The sequence below is a fragment of the Pseudorasbora parva genome, chromosome 1 (genome assembly GCF_024679245.1).
Source record: "Pseudorasbora parva isolate DD20220531a chromosome 1, ASM2467924v1, whole genome shotgun sequence".
Lineage (NCBI taxonomy): Eukaryota > Metazoa > Chordata > Actinopteri > Cypriniformes > Gobionidae > Pseudorasbora > Pseudorasbora parva.
This window is the reverse complement of record NC_090172.1, coordinates 28,223,788-28,243,217: the sequence shown is the minus strand read 5'-3', so window position 1 is coordinate 28,243,217 and position 19,430 is coordinate 28,223,788. Positions and strand designations below refer to the sequence as shown.

General features: G+C 39.2%; 1 protein-coding gene across 2 annotated transcripts in view; it reads right to left on the bottom strand.

The window, feature by feature from the left end:
• Positions 1 to 19,345, bottom strand: part of sin3ab (SIN3 transcription regulator family member Ab) — a 42,024-nt gene extending 22,679 nt beyond the window's left edge. For both annotated transcript variants that reach the window (XM_067437492.1, XM_067437493.1), the window contains exons 1-6: positions 19,162 to 19,345; positions 15,334 to 15,547; positions 5,684 to 5,851; positions 5,492 to 5,598; positions 3,490 to 3,781; positions 3,156 to 3,407 (exon numbers count right to left, since the gene is read on the bottom strand). In XM_067437492.1, coding sequence (XP_067293593.1) covers positions 3,156 to 3,407; positions 3,490 to 3,781; positions 5,492 to 5,598; positions 5,684 to 5,851; positions 15,334 to 15,516 — 1,002 coding nt within the window. In that variant the 5' untranslated portion in view covers positions 15,517 to 15,547; positions 19,162 to 19,345. The remainder of the gene's footprint in view (positions 1 to 3,155; positions 3,408 to 3,489; positions 3,782 to 5,491; positions 5,599 to 5,683; positions 5,852 to 15,333; positions 15,548 to 19,161) is intronic.
• Positions 19,346 to 19,430: the final 85 nt, after the last annotated feature.

Sequence of the window (19,430 nt, the reverse complement as noted above, 5' to 3'; positions counted from 1 at the left end):
ATATTTATAAAAGAAAGATAGGCTGTACCGAGTCTTTCCGTAAAAAACCGAGCGCCTGGAGGCGTATCGAGTGGGCGGAGCTAAAGAATGACGAGCGCGCACAAAGCGGTGACGTCCTCAAGCGTTGAGAGGAAAACGCTACCCTAAATCAGATTCAGCTTATACAGATATGATCCAGAATCAGATCCGGAGGCTGAAATAAATTGAACAGGGGAAGCAACAACAGCAGGATGTCTGTCTCTGTGGTATGTACTGTATTTAGTGGCCTGTCAACATTTGTGTGTGTTTACTCGCAGTTTATGAGGACATGATTCGGTTTATGGACTATTGTATGCGACTAAACCTTAGTAGTAGCAAGCAAAACGGTTTTGCATGTCAGACTAGTGTAACGTTATACATAGAACAACAATGGAGTAACCGTTTGAGCGCATTTGAATGACGAAGCACGCTTTGTGAGAACCAGTGGCGAGGCCAGAAATTTTTAACTGAGTGGACCTTGGTGGAATAGGGTGGACCTCAATGACTACTCTCAAATTACACAAATTAAACAATATGGGACAAAATCACTTGACAGTAAATATAAGCTATATATGATTTATTTTTTGACAACAAATTCATATAATTCATATATGCAAAATTAATTTATAACAAGCAGCTACAAAGCCTATTGCAAGGAAGACAAATATAGATATTGTGCTGCTATATGACCACTAACAAGACATCAGTGTTCAGTAATTGGGTTCATTTTAAAATGGAATAACCAATTCTTGTCAACTAATGCAACTCAGTATAACTGTTATCAAACATGTATTTGCAGCTTAACCTGTGAGAATTTCGTCTCGTGTTATGCACCGTGGCCCGTGTTAAAAGTTTATTTCACTAGCAGACGTAAACTTATCTTCCCATCCCCTCAACAATACGCGATTGGCTAAACATTACTACTAAGCTTATTGATTGGCTGCTGCAATAAGTCAGCTATATGAAAATGTTTTCGCTCTACAGTTATTATTTTTAATAGGGCTGTCAATCGATTAAAATATTTAATCGCTATTAATTGCATGATTGTCATGAGTTAACTCGTGATTAATCGCACATTTTTAGCAATTGTAAATCTAAAATTAAGTTTTTAATACTCTAATCAACATGAGTATGCTATGCATGCTTTATGCAAATGTACATTTATTATTAGTGAAACCATACTTATTCAATAATAATCAATACAGCATGAAGATTAGACGTATCAAAGGTCATAGATGTTTATTTAAGAAATTGTTCATGTCTCTTAAGCCTAAACTTAAAAATTAAGAGTAAGCAGTGATTTTTCTCATTTTAAGAATATAAAGGGAGTCTTTACACTGGCAGTTTAATTCAGAGCAGGGCACAGTTCGTATGAAAAATTGGTAATGTGTACCAGTGAGCGCACCAGATCCACACCATACCTTGAGGAGGTCCATACTCCACGAGTAGGAATATAGTGCGGCCCCTTTAAGAGACGCGCGCTCCCTATTGAACTGCCGGTATTTTGCGTGTGCACGCCGAACTGGGCCGCGATTTACGTGGACAGTGTGAAGAACATGGACTCGGGAGCGCGCTTGTTCAGGGAAGTAACCTGTGCATTCGTTTTAGCCGATTGTAATGTATTTAGTTCAATAAAACAGGTGTACTGTAAGCGGTGATGGTGTTAATGATTTACCTCAGACATGAGCGAGAGTGAGCTGCAGTGCATCGCGCTCAGACTGCAGAGAATGTGCTCAGTGAAAAAAACGCACTTTTCTTTCTGAAGTCTAATAAAAGTTAAACAAAAAATGTGGTAGCTTAGGCTATGTGGTAGCTTATGTAGGCAATAACTGCACTTTTGGTTTAGAATATTAATGTCAACCCTTTTCTTTCCCTATTAATGTTTGCTGCTGCGTCTGACTGCTCTCACTTTTTCCAACTACGGGCTATGCCACGGATCAAACAGAAAATGCGCGCTGCGTTAATAAATTTAGTGCTGTTAAAATGAATTTGCGTTAACGCGTTATTAGCATATTTGACAGCCCTATTTTTTAATGAAACTTTTTGTACGCGTTTAAGTGATTTGTGTTGTCACATAGGCATATTATTTTCTGCTATCACAATTTTTTTTTTTTTTGTCTGTTCTGATTGGGTGGGCCAGCCGTCAATCTGAGTGGGCCAGTGCCACCCTGGCCCTTATGTAGCCTCGCCCCTGGTGAGAACGCTAGGTTTATGTTTGGGTGGTTTACAATAAACAAACTGACACCTATGGTGGTCAGCTAAACAAATGTATTTAAACACACACCATAGATTGCATGCTCCATTGATAAATTAACTAACGTTATACTATCGTGTTGTTTACTGATGTTTACTTGCACGACCATAGCCAACAGCATAGACATTTGAAGCAGTTTTACTCACCGCCTGTTTCCAAAGCACGACCGCGAACCTTTATCGTTGGGACCGCTCCCACACTTCTTTGGTAACTGTGTGTTTTTCCAGTGTACGACAGAAGTGTTGCACAGACGACTGGATCTGTACCTGAGCGAGTGTTTATGGCCATGCATTTGCCCTTTCACCTCAGTCACGTGCGCGCACCCTTCCGGGAGAAGAGCCCGTACGGCCCATACAAGGACCTTCCGCTCTATCGACGTCAAGCGGACCCATACTCGAAAAAAACTCTCCGAAACTTGTGAGAAACCGGAAGGAGTATTTTTAAAACAGAAATACTCCATCAAACGTCCAACTTTGTTATTCTTATTTAATCTTTTGTGTAAAAATAAAAATGTTGTGTTAAATTCACAACCTTGGATGGAAGCAGACATTAGATGTTCCTTCATAAATCATTCTAATATGTTGATTTGATGCTCAAAAACATTTTTTATTAATGTTGAAAACAGTTGTGCTGCTTAATATTTGTTTGCTTCTTAGCATTTATTTAAAATAGAAATAGATATTTTCTAACAAATATACCAATAACCAACTTTAACCAATTTAATGCTTCCTTGCAATTACTAATTGAAATATTAATTTATTTCACAAAAAAAACTGAGTGCAAACTTTTTATCAGTAGTGCACTTAGCTGAATTAAAAAGGTTAGTTGCACTACACAGCTGCACAGAACATTTGGATGTTGTCCTCAGTGCCTCAGTTCTCACCTGGTATGTGTGCAGAATCTCCAAGAAGGATTTGTAGACCTCTGGCTGGCCCTGAAATCGGTTCTTGATTTTGTTCACGTAGCTGATAGCGTGGTTGAACTCTACAGGCTGGTTATTCTGTAGAGGGGTTGAACCGGCAGTGCTGCTACTTATGGGAGTATGGGACTGGACCGAGGGCGAGCGCGGGGAGGCGTACGAGGGAATGGACGGATTAGGCTGGCTTGTTGGGGTAAGTGCAGGAGACTGCATTGGCTGTGAAACATAAAACTAATTTAGACAACTTTGCAAATATACAACCCAAATCTGTATAGAAGTTAAAACAATTTAGTTTTACCTTGCTGATCTTGGCAGGGGTTGGCTGGCTAGGGATGACCAAGGCAGCAGTGCTGGTGGGAGCTGCTGGTTGGGTCTGGTGCTGTGCTGGCTGTGTTATGGGGAGGTTCTGGACAGATATACCATGCGGGGTGATGTGGTGGATCTGCCCAGGAGTGGTCACATTAACCAGATCATTGGTCTGAACCTCAATCTTGTAGCCAGGAGGCAGGAAGGTGTTAAAGCCCATGATGAGGTCTGGATGGCCTTTGAAGAGCTGGGAGACTCTGCTGATCACACCTGGTGTATCAATGCTGACAACACAAGGACAGTACATTTATGGTATTTGATTTGCAATGTCCTAAGAATCAATCAAAGAGAGTCCAAAACCACATTATTATAACAGTGCTTGCAAGTGTGTAACAGTGCTATGGATTTAAAAAAAAATCTCTAAATTCCCGATAGTGAAGTACTAAACTTCAAAACCACTACATGAAATAATTTGTAATCATATTTTTTAATAACATTGCATTAATTTACATTATTACACATATTTGTTTGGTTTGTGTTTACTCTTATTTGGTTTTTATTATTTTATATGTTCATTTGAGTTAAATACGATTAGTGAAAACTGAGTTAGATGGAAATAAGTTTGACAAAAACAGATGAGTATGTGGAAATCTGTGAAAAGGTATGCTGAGTGAAAATAGGTCAAACAAGAAGGTTCTTGAGTAAAAATCAGGGAATAGTGATTGAAATGGATGTTTGAGAAATAAATTAATGAGAAGTGATCTAATTAAGATGGTACATGTATGTAGACTGTAAACTGAAGGATTATGTAGAGACTGAATGTAATTTGATGTATTGTGTTATTTATTTTGTTGTTGTTTATTTTAGTTTCAGACAACTATTGTGTATTTGACCATTTTATTTTTTTAATTCTCTTTACAACTGTTTTAATTATCCTTTTTTTATTCTCACACATGGTATATTCTTATTTCTCATGCATATGTTATCACTATTTTAATACATTTCTATGTAAAGCACTTTGAATTGCCATTGGGTATGAAATGTGCTATGTAAATAAACTTGTCTCGCCTCGTCTTGCCTTTATGCTATTTAAGAGATTTAAAAATGAAAATTGAAAATCTCCCATTTAACAACATAAAATGAATGCTGGCCCTTCAAATTCTAACTGATAGTGATGATTGCATATGTGTAGTGAATTGTGATTGGGCACAGGTGACGTATCCAGGAATCTCAACAATCATTTTGTCAGATGTTCATCTGCTTCCACTTAAGTGTGCAACACCCACATCTCAAAATCCACTCGATGCATAAAATGCATTAATAAAAAAAAAAATCCCATTTCATTGTGACTGTTTAACCATCTATAGCAATCTAAAATCTATGGTCACATTTACTATCATTTTAATAAATGTGTAATTAGTGTGCAACAAATACTGATGGGTGTGATGAGCAGCTCTAATTTAGCATTCACATACTCAGATCAAAAGCCTGACACCCAATCTTAAAATAGTATACTTCTGCTGCCTAGCAAAGCACTGGAATTTCCTTTTTGAAAATGCAAATCTATTCGGGGTGCAAAAGATTACAAAACACAATTTTCATTCTGAGGATCAGCCAAAAATAAAAAGGAGGCTAATGTAACTTTGCTTTGCCGAGACAAGTATTTTGAGATCAGCCATTTGAAAATGAGAAGAAACACAGGCATTATCACCATTCTTACAAAATAAACAGTTAATCTTCTTACTGCTTGGCCTACTGGTGCAAACAATTCCTCTGTCACTTAAAAAGAAAGAGGGGTCCTAGCACAAGAGCAGCAAGAAAGTACAAAGACAGGTTAAGGGTTTCTCTCAGCAACCCTGACTGAAGATAAAGTCCCCAGGGCACTCTCCAAATCTACATCAAGCAATTCATGGTGTGCAGCTAGCCTGAACTAGAAGAGACAGAAACACAACAAGCCCCAAGAAGAGAAAAAAGAAAAAAAAACTCACACTGACCTTTGAGACTTGAACTCCTTCATGATATCCAGGAAGTCATTGTAGACCTGCGGCTGATTGCCAAACTGGAGTTTAACTTGATCCAGATAGGAAAGAGCATCTTCAACCTGAAATCACATAAATCTCAGCTCTCCAGAACTCCAAATAAACCGATGCAAATCATTTCCATACTCTATTAGACCGATATTTTACCTTAAGCCTTTGAAACTGCTGTTGGCCCAGTGTTGGGGCAGGGGTTGGGGTAGCATGAGAGTGAACCTGTCCCACAGGTTGGACAGCTGGCCCATGGTGATGAGGACCACTATGCACCGCTGCACTGCTGGTGTGACCATGTCCCCCAGAACTCTGGGCCATTGACAACTGTTAGAGCAGAAGGAGAAATGGTTCATTATCATAGTGGCTTACATGAAGTCAAATGTAATTTAATTTTGAAAATATGTGATGAATATGTATAGTCTCATTTGTATAGTTTTATAAAACCAAGCAAGTGCTTTAAAATAAAATAAAATGCACAATTAATCTGTCAAAGTTTGTCATCTTTCATCATCTCCTGCACCTTTTGATCACTGGATTAATAATTTGTAATTCATTTATAGACGTTGCACTCACAAACAGCCATTTCTATCCAATTAAATATTTAAATAGAGTGTAACTAAGCATATAAAGAAAACAAGTAAAAATCTAAATTTGCAAAACCATATAAAAATATATGCATGCATGTATGTATACAGGGCTTGACTAACTTTTTGCTCACCAGCCACTGTGGCTAGTGGTTTTCCAAAGTTACTCAACATTTTCGATGGCCACAGTTTAAACTCTGAATTTAGAAAAACTGACACTTAGATAAGTTTTATAATCTCATAATTTGGCAGCAGATATTTTAGGCTGCTGTCACTTTAAAGGACAACTCCGGTGAGAAATGAACTTAGGTGTAATTAACAGATGGTTACCGAGTAGATCGTTCTCTGGGATGCGTTTTCTTGGAAATCGAATGTAAAGAGTTTTATCTCTAAAAACAGATTAGCTTATAACACTAGTCTATGGGGCACAGGGTGGTAAAATTAAATCGCTAGTTAATACCACTAACAAGGCTCAAAATAGCCTCACACTAACACAGTAGCATAATGAGGGTCCCTATATGCAAACCGAAGCATTGAGAACTTTGTAAGTGTACAAACAGTTTAATAAGAAGATACTTTATAAACACAGTGCCTTACACGTTCACGGACAGGCGCCATCTTGGAAAACATTCTCAACGAATCGATCCACGAGCGCTGTTCTAAGTAAGCTGGTCGATAGGAATTAAGTTTGTGAAATGTAATAACATGGACATTTTTATTTTTATTTATTTTCTCTGCTGCGTTCAGTGTTTTCTTCCGGAAATATGGACCATATGAGATTACAAGTCACAGTTCATCACTTAGCAGAGTGCTCGTGACTCGACGAGTCCAGACTGTTTTCCAAGATGGCGCCTGTCCGTGAACGTGTAAGGCACTGTGTTTATAAAGTATCTTCTTATTAAACTGTTTGTACACTGTGGTATTAACTAGCGATTTAATTTTACCACCCTGTGCCCCATAGACTAGCGTTATAAGCTAATCTGTTTTTAGAGATAAAACTCTTTACATTCGATTTCCAAGAAAACGCATCCCAGAGAACGATCTACTCTCTAACTATCTGTTAATTACACCTAGGTTCATTTCTCACCGGAGTTGTCCTCTAAGACCTGATGCACAAAATCTGCGGGAATAAGTAATATAATGCACAATACACACAATCCCGTACCAAAAGGCAAACCCTGCAACACCAACAATATTCATCCGGAGCAAATAAAACGAGTAAGTTAGAGAGGCAGGTTTGTTTTTGAGAGTTCCAGAGCTGTAGTAGTGTTGCACGATATACCGGTACTAGAAAAGTATTGGGACACCCTGCTATTACAAATGGAATTTTATTAGTACTGGTATTTTAAGGAGGACAGCGCTAATATGAGCTGTATTTCTTAATTTGCGTCGATGTGTGACAGCAGGTGACAGGACGTGTGCAGAGCTCTGCTTCCACCGTATTCCACTAAACATTGGAAGTAGAAGAGTTAAATATATATGCATGACACAGCCTGGATGCCCGCCGAACTTAGCCCTGCCCACAATTTTTTTTAGGTCGGGCAGTTCAGTCTGGCCTCGACCCATAGAGGAGTAATTATCTCCGAACAGAAACTGTTCGGACCAATAAAATCATCAGGGCGGGCTTTAGACGATGATGGACAGATGATCAACAGTAACGTAATCATGCACGTCATCAAAGGGGCTTGGAATATATTTGTTCAAATCCCAAACGGAGAGCTTGTTTTTATATGCATTCACCTTCACAATTTCTCTCAGAAATGATGATCATGTTGAGTAAGTACTCTGTGTATCATTATATTATTATTTTTTTTTTTCAACATCGGCAAAGATTGTGTATTCCAGCCAGATTTCAGCGCGCGTGCAGACAGGGTTGCCAAGTTTTTACAACAAAACCCGGCAACTACAAGCTCTAAACAATAGCTTCTCAGGGGGTTCTACGGGGGGAAAAATGGCATTTGGGGGGTAAAATGTGTGTTATTTTGGCAAGGTTGCCTGCTAAAATTCGCACTCATGGGTCTATATATCACATAATAGTCGCTTCAACCCGCGAACAAAAAAACAACCTGCGGGGAAAAAAAGAAGATCTTGGCAACACTGTGCAGTTGAGCTCTGTTGACATTTGACAATGCGTTGCTTCGTTGCTCTGATTGGTTGTAGGTCTATCCAATTGATGTCTTTCCTGGTTCAGTTGAAACACGCCCCATAATCACAGCCCAATGGAGCAGTTTAATGCTGCGTTCACAACGCACGCGAATGACGTGATTCGCGCGAGTAATTTACATGTTAAGTCAATGCAGAGACGCGAATAGGCATTCTGCGGCGCGATTCGTGCGAATGACGCGGCAATGATAACGCGAATTGAGCGCTTTGAACGCGTGATTCGCGCGAAACACGCGAATCGCTCAATTTGAAAAATCTGAACTTTGCCGGATATTCGCGCCTAGTTAACCAATGAGGAGCCTGCTTACTGCTGTCACGTGGTGAAGTGACGGATGGGAAACCCATAGGGGAACCCCGAGGCCAGAGTAATTAAAAATACTACTGTATTGTGTCACAAAATGTACTTTTAATAGTTTTTCAGGCGAGAATGTAGTTGTTTAAAGCTCAAATATGTGATTTATTTATTAAGAGAGCTCCTATTTGAAAATTTGATCTGGTGTTTTCGGAGGTGTGAGACCCAGGCGTTCACCGGAGCTCAGCGCTCATCAACCCCGGTGAGAGCAGCCTTAACACGGACAGTCTTTCTGCCGACTGCCGCTGCCTGGCAGAACCCCCTCCCATGACGCGAATTCGCGTCTGTTGTGTAGTGAATGTCACACGCGAATGAAGCGAATTTCACGCGCAAATGAAGCTAATGAATTCAAATTGTTCACGCGTCCAACTTCGCGCGAATAGCGCGGTTTATTCGCGTCATTCGCGTGCGGTGTGAACGCAGCATTAGACTCATATTCTGACTAGAATTGAGTATGACCACGTCAGGCTACGCATGACAAAGAAAGCAACAGAAATATGCACGCATGAGAAAAAGTGGAGTGCGGGACGTGCTCGCGCTGCCAGACTCTGACCTGAAGCGCACCAGGCATTTCAGACAACGTGATTGCGATTCAGTTCTTTTGCAGATTATTGTTTGGGTTCGAAAATATGTAAAATGCACGTTTTGGCGAGTATTCAGGTAAACACAGTCGGATGTCTTTAGTGAACGTATACAGTTGAGGTAATTAGATCTGCAGGCCTTAAGCCAGACCTCATTTTCTGTGTGATTAACATTATTCAAACACCAATGAAAAATAGAAAACCAACACATGCTTGGCTAAATAACTAAAATATATTTAATAAGAATCCGTGTATAGTTAAATAATAGAGTAAAGACTAAGAAGTTTTATATTTGATTATTTAATTTCTTTCATGACTTGCTACTGTTGAATAGACCTATAGCTGAAAAATAAAGCACTGCTTTTAGGGCTGTGTTGAAAAAATCGTTTCACCAATTCTGAATCGATTTTCATATTAATTTCTAAAGATCGATCCGTAACTCAGAGGTAGGGCTGGGTGATATGGCCAAAAAAACATTATCACGATATAATTTTCCATATCAGTCGATATCGATAAATAACACGATAAATGTAAGATTTTTATTTTCTTTAAAATTTAAAGGCATATTTTTGCTCATGAGTGAAATATGTAGAAAACAGACAGTTATAGGGATGGGTATCGTTAAGATTTTAACGGTATTACTACTCTTAACGATACTGCTTATCGGTCCGGTACTTTAACGGTATTCTTATCGGTACTTTTTGAGATATTTAATATATATATATATATATATATATATATATATATAATTCTAGTAGGCTAATCAAATGTAAAATAACACTGCATATTTTATCATAGATAGGATAAATAAATGCTTATTAAAGCTGAAGTTATTCATTCAAGAGCTGTGAGTGATTTTCTCTTTGCATTTGGTTGTTTAATTCGCAGTAATTCGTCAGCATGTTTATTTACACCGCTGCCTCTTTAAGACAGACGTGCAGATCTATAGGCGACTGATAATAGGCAGATGCACTACACTTTCTCCCGACTATATCCATAATAACTACGTCCATTTTAGACACAAACTGTGTTTAAAAGACTCTCCAAGCCGGTCATTTTGACATAGATGTTTGTGTACATTTGATCGTTTAGACGCGAGTGTGAAACCGAAAGTGTAATTTGCTCGTCTCGTTGTGGGCTGTTTCGGAGCGTGCGCCGACTTGGGAACAATCTCTTGCACACATTTTTGTGCTTTTAATCGCTCTTTTTATTATTAAACGCGTCCCACAATTTACCAACAGTAGCTAGACTGTATTTTACAACAATCACCGATCGTGCTGATTCTGTCATTACGTTTGAGTTATAGGAAGAAATGACAGCGTAGGCAACTGCTGCAAGGGGAATTAAGTTGCGCTAGATATAAATATCAAAATTATAATCTTTGCCAAAGAAGCCAAAATCTAAAATAAAATCACATTATCACAATCTAGTGTAAAGTGAAACTAGGCTATTTAAATGTTTAGTTCTGTCCTCCGTGGGCTGTCGTTTTGCTCTCTATCTCTCTCTCTCTCTCTCTCTCGTCACGTCACGTGCATTTTCAAAAGCACAGCAGAACCGATAACGTCCGAGCTTATCGATACAACGGTCTTTCAAAATTCAGCCCCGGGGCCCGTTTAATACCGGGTTTCGGTACCCATCCCTAGACAGTTAACTGTGGTTTTAAACTATCCTTTATTGTCAAAACATGATAAACACTTCCCAACAGGTGAACAATTTATTAAAAACTGAGGTAGATTTATTTATTAAAATATTAATTATGGTCAGCATTTTTTACTCTACATTGTATATCAATAACATCATCACTTAATTGTGTAAGTAGTAAAACACTAAAAATGCAAACAGGCAAAAAAGAAAAGCATTTTAAGTTAAGAAACATTTTGAGTCCCCCCTCTTTTGCATCACAGTGGATTGGTCCACTGTGCTTCGCTCTCTCTCACTCACACACACACACGCCCATCTCACCGACGCCGACACACACACACCTCACCGACAGTGGGCCGGTCGGGAGATGAGGGAGAGAGAGCAAAGTTCAGTATTTGCAGATCACCAGAGCTCAGTCTATTTTATTCATTTTAAACATCGGATGATATTATTTCTCTTTTGATACATGCGATGCTGAGTCATTAATACATCACCAAAGACAAACAATTATGATAGCGATGTACAAGTCCGATGTTTTAGTGATTATAGTTTGGTAGCGTTAGCTTGCAAGTCACCCACTACAACTAATAAGGTAATAAGCCTGCTGTGCGTGAATGTAGTTTACAGATTTACCGCTGTGTTGGGCTTAATGTAATATGGAAGAACTTCGAAGAAACACGATAATAAATTCCGCGTAGTGAACCTATGATAAGCAGCCCACGCACGTCACTCTGTTTTATGTCGGATGGGATCATATCTTTAATCGGGATCACATAATTATCGTTATCGATTTATCGCCCAGCCCTACTCAGAAGATCGATTTAATAATAGGCCTACATTTTCCAAGTGAATTTTAATTTGCCACGTCATTGAATTCACGCATGCGCGCGAGGTGGAAGGACATTAAAACAACGAACATGGCAGCTTTGAAAACTCCAGAACTGCCGCGGACAGAGAATACTAGAGTTAGTAAACAAACTCAAGCCGAAGCTCTCGGCACTACCGCCGCCGCAATGCTGAAGAAGCGGACAGAGAATACTAGAGTAAGGTAGATGAGTAAACTCGGGCTGCTGGATATGTCGAGAACACGGCTTACGTCACAGCCGTTCTCACTGCAGCGCGCTATTACTGCCAAGGAAGTAATAGCTGGCTTGTCATGACAGCACGCGCCCTCTCCACAGCGCACAGTTGTTCTCTACAACCATCAATACTCCATTAATTTGCAGTTGAATGTCTATAATTATAGTATCAACATGTTGCATAACTACAGTCCTGTAATATTCAGGTAACAGCTGGAAAAAATGCTTTCTTTAAAAACAGTTATCTAAATCTCAAAGATCGGATTGGATCGGATCGAATAATGATAATCGATTCAAGATCTTGAGAATCGGAATCGATTCTTGAAATTTGAATCGAAACCCAGCCCTAACTGCTTTAGTCATATTGTTTGTAATTTGCCTTTTTTGATTATTTTTAAGAACAAAGATACAATTAAAAATCTATATTATAATTATAAAATTACATTTAAAAAATATTTAATTACTCGTAACATGAAATAAGATTTTGGTCATCCCAACCTGTTGAGAAGTGAAAGGTTAGCGAATGATAAGATGATTGATAATGTGATCTCTTTAAGGATGTTCACACTGGCATGTAGTCATTATAGCAATAAAAGGAGGGAATGGTCAAAAACTAGGGGTGCTCCGATTGATCGGCAACAGATCTCAATCGGCCGATAATCACTTTGGGATGATTGATCGGCGGTCTCTAAAAAGGCCGATCTCATGCTGACAACATAAAGACACGCGCCTGACATGCAGCGCGCGCCTGAGCGAGGGCATGACATGCAGCGGCACAGTTATCTTTCCAGCGCGGGTAAAATAATTAAAATGCCGAAGGTGAGGTACAATTCATATTTCTGTATTAAATAACTTACAAAGTCATTTGAAAACTTTCTGTGAGACAAGTTCACAAACAGTGCGACTAAAAACTGCATGCGTGCGTGCGCACGCTCCCTCTCTCTTTCACTCTCAAAGTGCTCAGATGTCTTCACATCACCGCATCGCATCTGCAACTAAAATCGAGCTGCACAGTTGACACAGGATTTGCCACTTACACAATCGAGGCAGTGTCGCATCGTCACTAAAGTTTATCATTTGCATTTATGTTTAAGTCTTGCCAGTGTTCACTCAGCACTCGCACGCGCTCCAAGAGACCGTGATCTTACTCACACACCTGACACACACACAGCCCATCTCACAAAAATCTTGCGAGTACAAATTGTGCTGCAATGGTCAAATGCACACAAAATGTATGTACTAAATTACCGTCTTGATGAGCATGCACATAAACCCCGGCCCGTTGTGACTCGCAAGTGAACGTTAACATTTTAGTAACTGCATGTAGCCTAAACGTATCCCTGTATTCGCTGTTAAAGTTAAAGCAGTCGAATAAACTGCTGCTGTCTCTAAGTTTCTCTTTGTCTTGTTGTTTGATTAACCTTAAGGAAACTCACTGCTCTTGAATGGCTAGCTTTTACAACTTTTGTAAGGATTACATTATTATGTAGTAGAAACTACATCAGATACAAAAAATTAAATAATGTAAGCTACAATATGTGGGGGACGTGCCATAGTTTTGTCCTTTGTGGCAGTAGCCAGCTTTGGTGTAACAAGTTTTACATATAGTTGCCAATAGACCCTTCGCCAAGCCACACCCGAAAACCGCCACAGGCCAATCGTGGCTTAGCAACTGTAACTAGGCGCGGAAGGTCTGTCAAGCTTTCGATTGAGGGAAACATGTTGATGCGAACTTGTACGCACAGATTGTGCGAATCTTATACTATCCTGAAAGTTTGGAAGGAGGTTGTCATTTTTTTCCTTCTCCAAACGTAAAACTATAGGTAAGAAATGCCAGGCGTTAATCAAGCAGTGTGTGCTTGAGATCATAAAACTAACGTTAAATGTCGACAGGATTAACAAAAACACCTATGTTTGCTTCAACGAACTGAAAAAACATAAGGTTTTTGATTGATGCAAATGATTACATATGGTGCAGTATATAGACTATAAAAAAGGACTGTCTTGGCTTTATTTATTAGTTTTGTATCGTAGCCTAGTTTGTTTAGACAAAATGTGTGCAACTTATGACCATCATAAGGATTGTTGCAGTGGCTGTGTTTCTAATATTAATAACCCATCATGTTTGGGAGAGTGACTTTCTGTTATAAGGCTGTTTTTTTATGTATGGCTCAGGTCAGTATCTCTGGCTATTGCCAGGTCCAAGGTGTAGATTAGGCACACAACGCGTGAGCAGTAGCCCGGCGCGCTAAATATAAGCGGGAGAATCATTGCAAAGTGTTCAGGCTAATGTCTTGTGTTTATTCCACAAGATTTATTGATAAGCTGTTTGATTTATAATTATTCGATTATTTTCTAATTTCACTTACCCTGTTGTGCATGAACATACATATGAGGCGGCTGCTGATTGCGCTGAGACTATAGGCTTTAGCTTCAATTTTAATGAAACTATTCTCTAATCGGTTGCATATTATGTCGCGGATATATCCCGCAAATGCATACTGCAGTCCCTTTTTTCTTGTTCTCGCAGATATTTCACCTGTTCCCCAAAAATGACTAATTATTTCCTCGGAAATGTTTGACACCGGCGCATACATACTGTAATAGACGTGACAGGCGTAGTAACAGTAACTAAGGGGGGTGGGGCTTAGCATAGGATCAATTATTAAATGTAATCAGTGTTTTAAGAGGCTACATCCCATTAAGCTGATCTGATGTGTGTTGGTCTACCTAACCCCTCTTTGTTTGGAATAATTTTATGTTACTCTGCCTTATTTGGGAAAGGTGGCCTACAGTAGCCTTAAGTTATCTAATTTTCTAAAATGAACACTTGGTGATTCTTGACTCTAGATCTTGACTCTAGCCTATTTCTACAATTTTTTTTCTCAAAAATACAGTTAATTTAGAGTTAGTTTCATTTCTACAAATGGTGCAAACTCTGCAAGATTATAGATAAAAGATTCCCATTTCCCTGCCATTCTGTGATCGGCAGTGATTGGCAATCGGCAGATCATGATTTTTGTGATCGGTAATCGCTGATTCGCCCCAAAAATGCTAATCGGAGTATCTATATCAAAATGCTGATAGAGATGCTGGCCAAGTGAATTTTTTGTAAAAAATAAAAAAAGCAATGAATAATAAGTTATGTTGTTATATTATTCTATTACTTTAACTGTTGTTTTTATTTTACTGTGATATCGATTTAGTATTGTATCAAAGTCATACTTTTGGTATCATGACAACACTACGCTGTAGGTAATAGGCTGATTCACTTTATTAGCAATTTTCAATATTTAAATCCCTGCTGTTTTCAGATAATATTTCAATTTTATATTTAATACCTTAAAAAAAAAATGATGGACATTCGCACCAAAATTATGCAAGTGTGTTGATGATGTTTTAGTACCTGATAGGTCTGTGAGACAGAGTACTGCATGCTGGACGATGGCTGCATGTTATCTGGTGTAGTCTCGTAGAGGGAGGACTGGGAGGCAGAGTTGAGGACGCGGTGCTGAAAGATGTCCACACCCTCGGGGAGCCGCCGCTGAGAGCCGATCACTGTGTCCTGATCCTCCAAGCGCCGCTTCATTATGTACTCATGCTCCTTACTGCGGCGGAATCTACAACAAAACGGTAAATATTTACATGACAGTTACAGTGACTAAAATCATATCTTGTGATATCTTACATCTTGACTAAAATCATATCTTGTAAAACTGGACCAATCAGCTGTGACAAAGTCACATATGATGCAAAAAAGCCACTCTACCTGTACCTCCAAATTAAAGTTTATGGTTTATAGTGAAAGAATTCGAGAGACAAAATTGCCAATCTTTTAATTCTACTATATATATATTAGGGGTGTAAGAAAATATCGATACACGTGAATATCGCGATATTATGTTTGGCGATATTGTATCGATTCTCAAAAACGCTGTATCGATATTTATATATTTATTTATTTACATCCAAGTTTCGTAGCTTTGTGTTCGGTTTAAACCACAGACTGTATAACACCCAACCGCTAGATGGCAGTGTTATCTCAGAACGCATAACTGACGCGGAGCCGGAGAAGCGCAAGGTGAAAGTGCTAGTGTTTACATTAGCAAACCCAGCTCTCAAGACGATAGAATTATTCCGCTCTTGCAGTATACAGAGCTGAAGTGTGGACTCATGTTGGCTTCAGCTATAAAGAAGCCACTAAGGAAATCGACAAGAATCATTTTGTTTGCAAAATAGGCCAAGTTATAATCTAATACTCGGGAAACACATTGAAACAGAGAGCTCGCTTAACATCCTGACGTCACCCGCGCTGCTGAGAAGCGTTTCGATAGAATGTCCTGCACGCTTTCCTCTCAGTAACAAAATAAACACGCACCAAAACTGACAGCGGTGGCAGGAGAACGAAAGATAATAGCGATGTGGATATGGATGCACCAGCTCTGCAGCTCAGTAACGTTACTTGAAATAGCACTTTATACAATAGACTGCTTTATAGAAAACAGCTTTAGGGTCCGATCACACAGAACACGTTTTTCAGGTTCGAAAACGCGAGGCGCACTGCACTCCCTTTTTTGGTCGGCGTTTTTTCATTCAAAAATGAGCAGTACGCTTTAATGTTTCTAGGCAACCCCCGAATCACCTGTACTGTCAGTCAAATCAATGTAACGGTCAACACAACGGAAGGCCCGCCTCTTCATTCATTCGATTGGACAACAGAACATAAGCGCGATGATGTTGCACGCTTTTCCGCTCAGAGTTGACTTTTTTTCAACTTCATGCGCTCGGAGCGCTCCTTCAGAAACGCGAGGCGCCCAGGGCGCATAAGCAGCGCGCATAACGCTCTCTGCCAACCGAAATCCATTCAAAAAAGGCTTTTCGCTGCAAAAACGCGTTCTGTGTGATTGGGGCTACTGTGTTAAATATAAAACAAACAGTCATTCAGTCATGAAATGGACTGCACTTTCTGTTGTTAAATAGCCACTGCTATACTGTGAACCTTTAAAACATATACACATAAAGAATCCTGCAGTCACTTTACATTTCCCTTAATTTAGATTGCACATTGCATATGATTAGTGATATAAATGATACTGTATTAGTTAAATAAAATACTTTGTCTCGTGTTTTAGGCTTATGGTTGTGTTCTTTATTCTTTTAAATTATAAAAAACAAAAACACACAAAAAAGAAATATTGCAATATATTGCCTCTCTTACAATATCGCAATATATTGCAATATATCGTATCGTAACCCATGTATCGTGATACGTATTGTATCGCCAGATTCTTGGCAATACACAGCCCTAATATATATATATAATTACTTCTAATAATGAAAATCTCCCTTGCATAGATATTTTCTTTTAGCTGCCTTTTGAAACTTTTTCAAACACTGCAGCAGTATGTATTCCTGCTTTAAAAATGCATTTAAAATCATTATATTTTTCATAATAATCTATTAATCTTCAGGGCTCAAGTGAATCAAAGTGAGTGAATCACAAACTGTGGATCAAACCCTGAGTTGACAACGTTTAAATTGAGCATCGTGAACCAGCTGGACCTGATCTGAACAAAGTAGGATTTGTATAGTTTTTTCAACTTTAAACCTCTAGTTTGTTCAACAAGCATCATGCAACAGTTTTCTAGACAAATACATGTAATATACAAATTTCATTACAAAACTAAAATGCATTTTTTTGGATAGTACTGGATAGTGAAGGTAAATCAAACATCCCAGGCTGCAATTTATGAAGTTGGTTCAGAAAAACCCACTGTCACTATGAAGAATAAAAAAATAAACATTTTAGCCACTACATAATTTCCAGACTTCCATGTGTCATTTCATACTTTCTATGGCTTTGGTAAAATATTATTAACAATAAATACAAATGTTATGACTATAGTCATTCTTTAGCAAGAATAAGTCACAAGTTTGGCTTATTCATGCCTTATTACTACAGGCGTGTCGAAACGTTTGAAATTTGCGATCTACAAATTAGTTTATAACAGGTTTGGCATTAACACCGATTGTGTTAAAAATCACACACTAGTAAAAAACGAAACTTGTCAGCAGCCTGCTGAGAGGAGATCCACTTTTTGACACCTGTCAGATGTACTCCAAGCCAAATAATGACACTAGATGTCTGTTATAAACTGTCCATCATTTTTCGATGATTAGCGCAGAGCTCGGCTAACAGATAACACGACGATATGACCTTTCGCCATTGCCCACATGATGAGACTGCGACAAAACTTTAAACAATGTTACATTTGTCTATAAACTTGCGTAGGCGGATAGTGGTGTGTAAACAGTTACATTGTGGGGGAAAACTTGCTCGGGCATGTGCGTTCTCTCACTTTTATTTGAATGGATAAACTGTTTCATCCAACCGGAGTCCGGACAGTTTCTTATAGTCTCAGGCCTCAGACGACATGATACACTCACTCTACAGCACACCGAAATACACAGTACAACTTGATCGAAAACACGTATTGTGTATTTAAATGTATACGTATGGATGTTTACTAATGTTCTGGTAGATAAACGCGTTTTATTACGCTTCTTGAACCTCTGAGGCGTTAAGCAGTTACCGCCTCCGTCCGATGCGATGCGGAGCCCATTCCAACACAAACTGATCACACCAAAATAAAAACACGATCCGATGACTAAGTTACCGCGTCGACAAAACCCAGCAAATCGCATCTAAAAAACATGAAACATCGAGAAAAGGTGATACGGCTGCCTGGTTAGCACTCGGTGTTGCCAACTGTTTCTATACAAGTCAGGAAGTCCAACTGAATGGTTTCAACCGGTAAACACACAACTGCTGTAATCAAAGCTGCACTGTTATCCGGTAGTCCAGATGACACCAATAAACCAGTACCGATCGCTAAATGGTCAAAGGCAGTGGAAGATAGCTAGACCTTCATAATGAGCAGTTGATCAACCCAGCAGAGCTTAAAACCCTTATGTAGCCATTCAGGCTAAGTGCGGCTAGCTAGCGCCTCGAAAAATACTCTTATATAATCAGTGCTGTGACATGCTTCAGTTCAAAAGAACTCAATTTAATGTCCCTATCTTTGAATTTCACTTTACCCAGGAGATTCGTTGGCCATTTGGTAAGGAAAGCGGTTTAAGCGTCATTAACTAGAGTTAGCTACTTTTAGCCTGAATGAAGCACTGCGACGACGACAGCTAGCAAGCGTCCGCTAGCACACAAGATTCAACTCACCCCGCAACAGACACTCCGGATGACTTCTTTCTGCTCCGCCGAGAAATCAAAACCTATCAAGCTCAGTATCAGCGCTCTCAAACGTTGAATCGTGCAAGGGTTCGGATTTGAAAGGCAAATTAAAAAACACGTAAGCACCATTCAGTCAAGGCGCCAGACCTCAAATTGCATGCTAGGTTGCTAATTGGCTAACATGGGAAAACAACCTCAGCAGGAGGATCCTCTATTGGGGCGTGGTTTCGGAGGAGGCGGAGTCAACAAACTCCAAC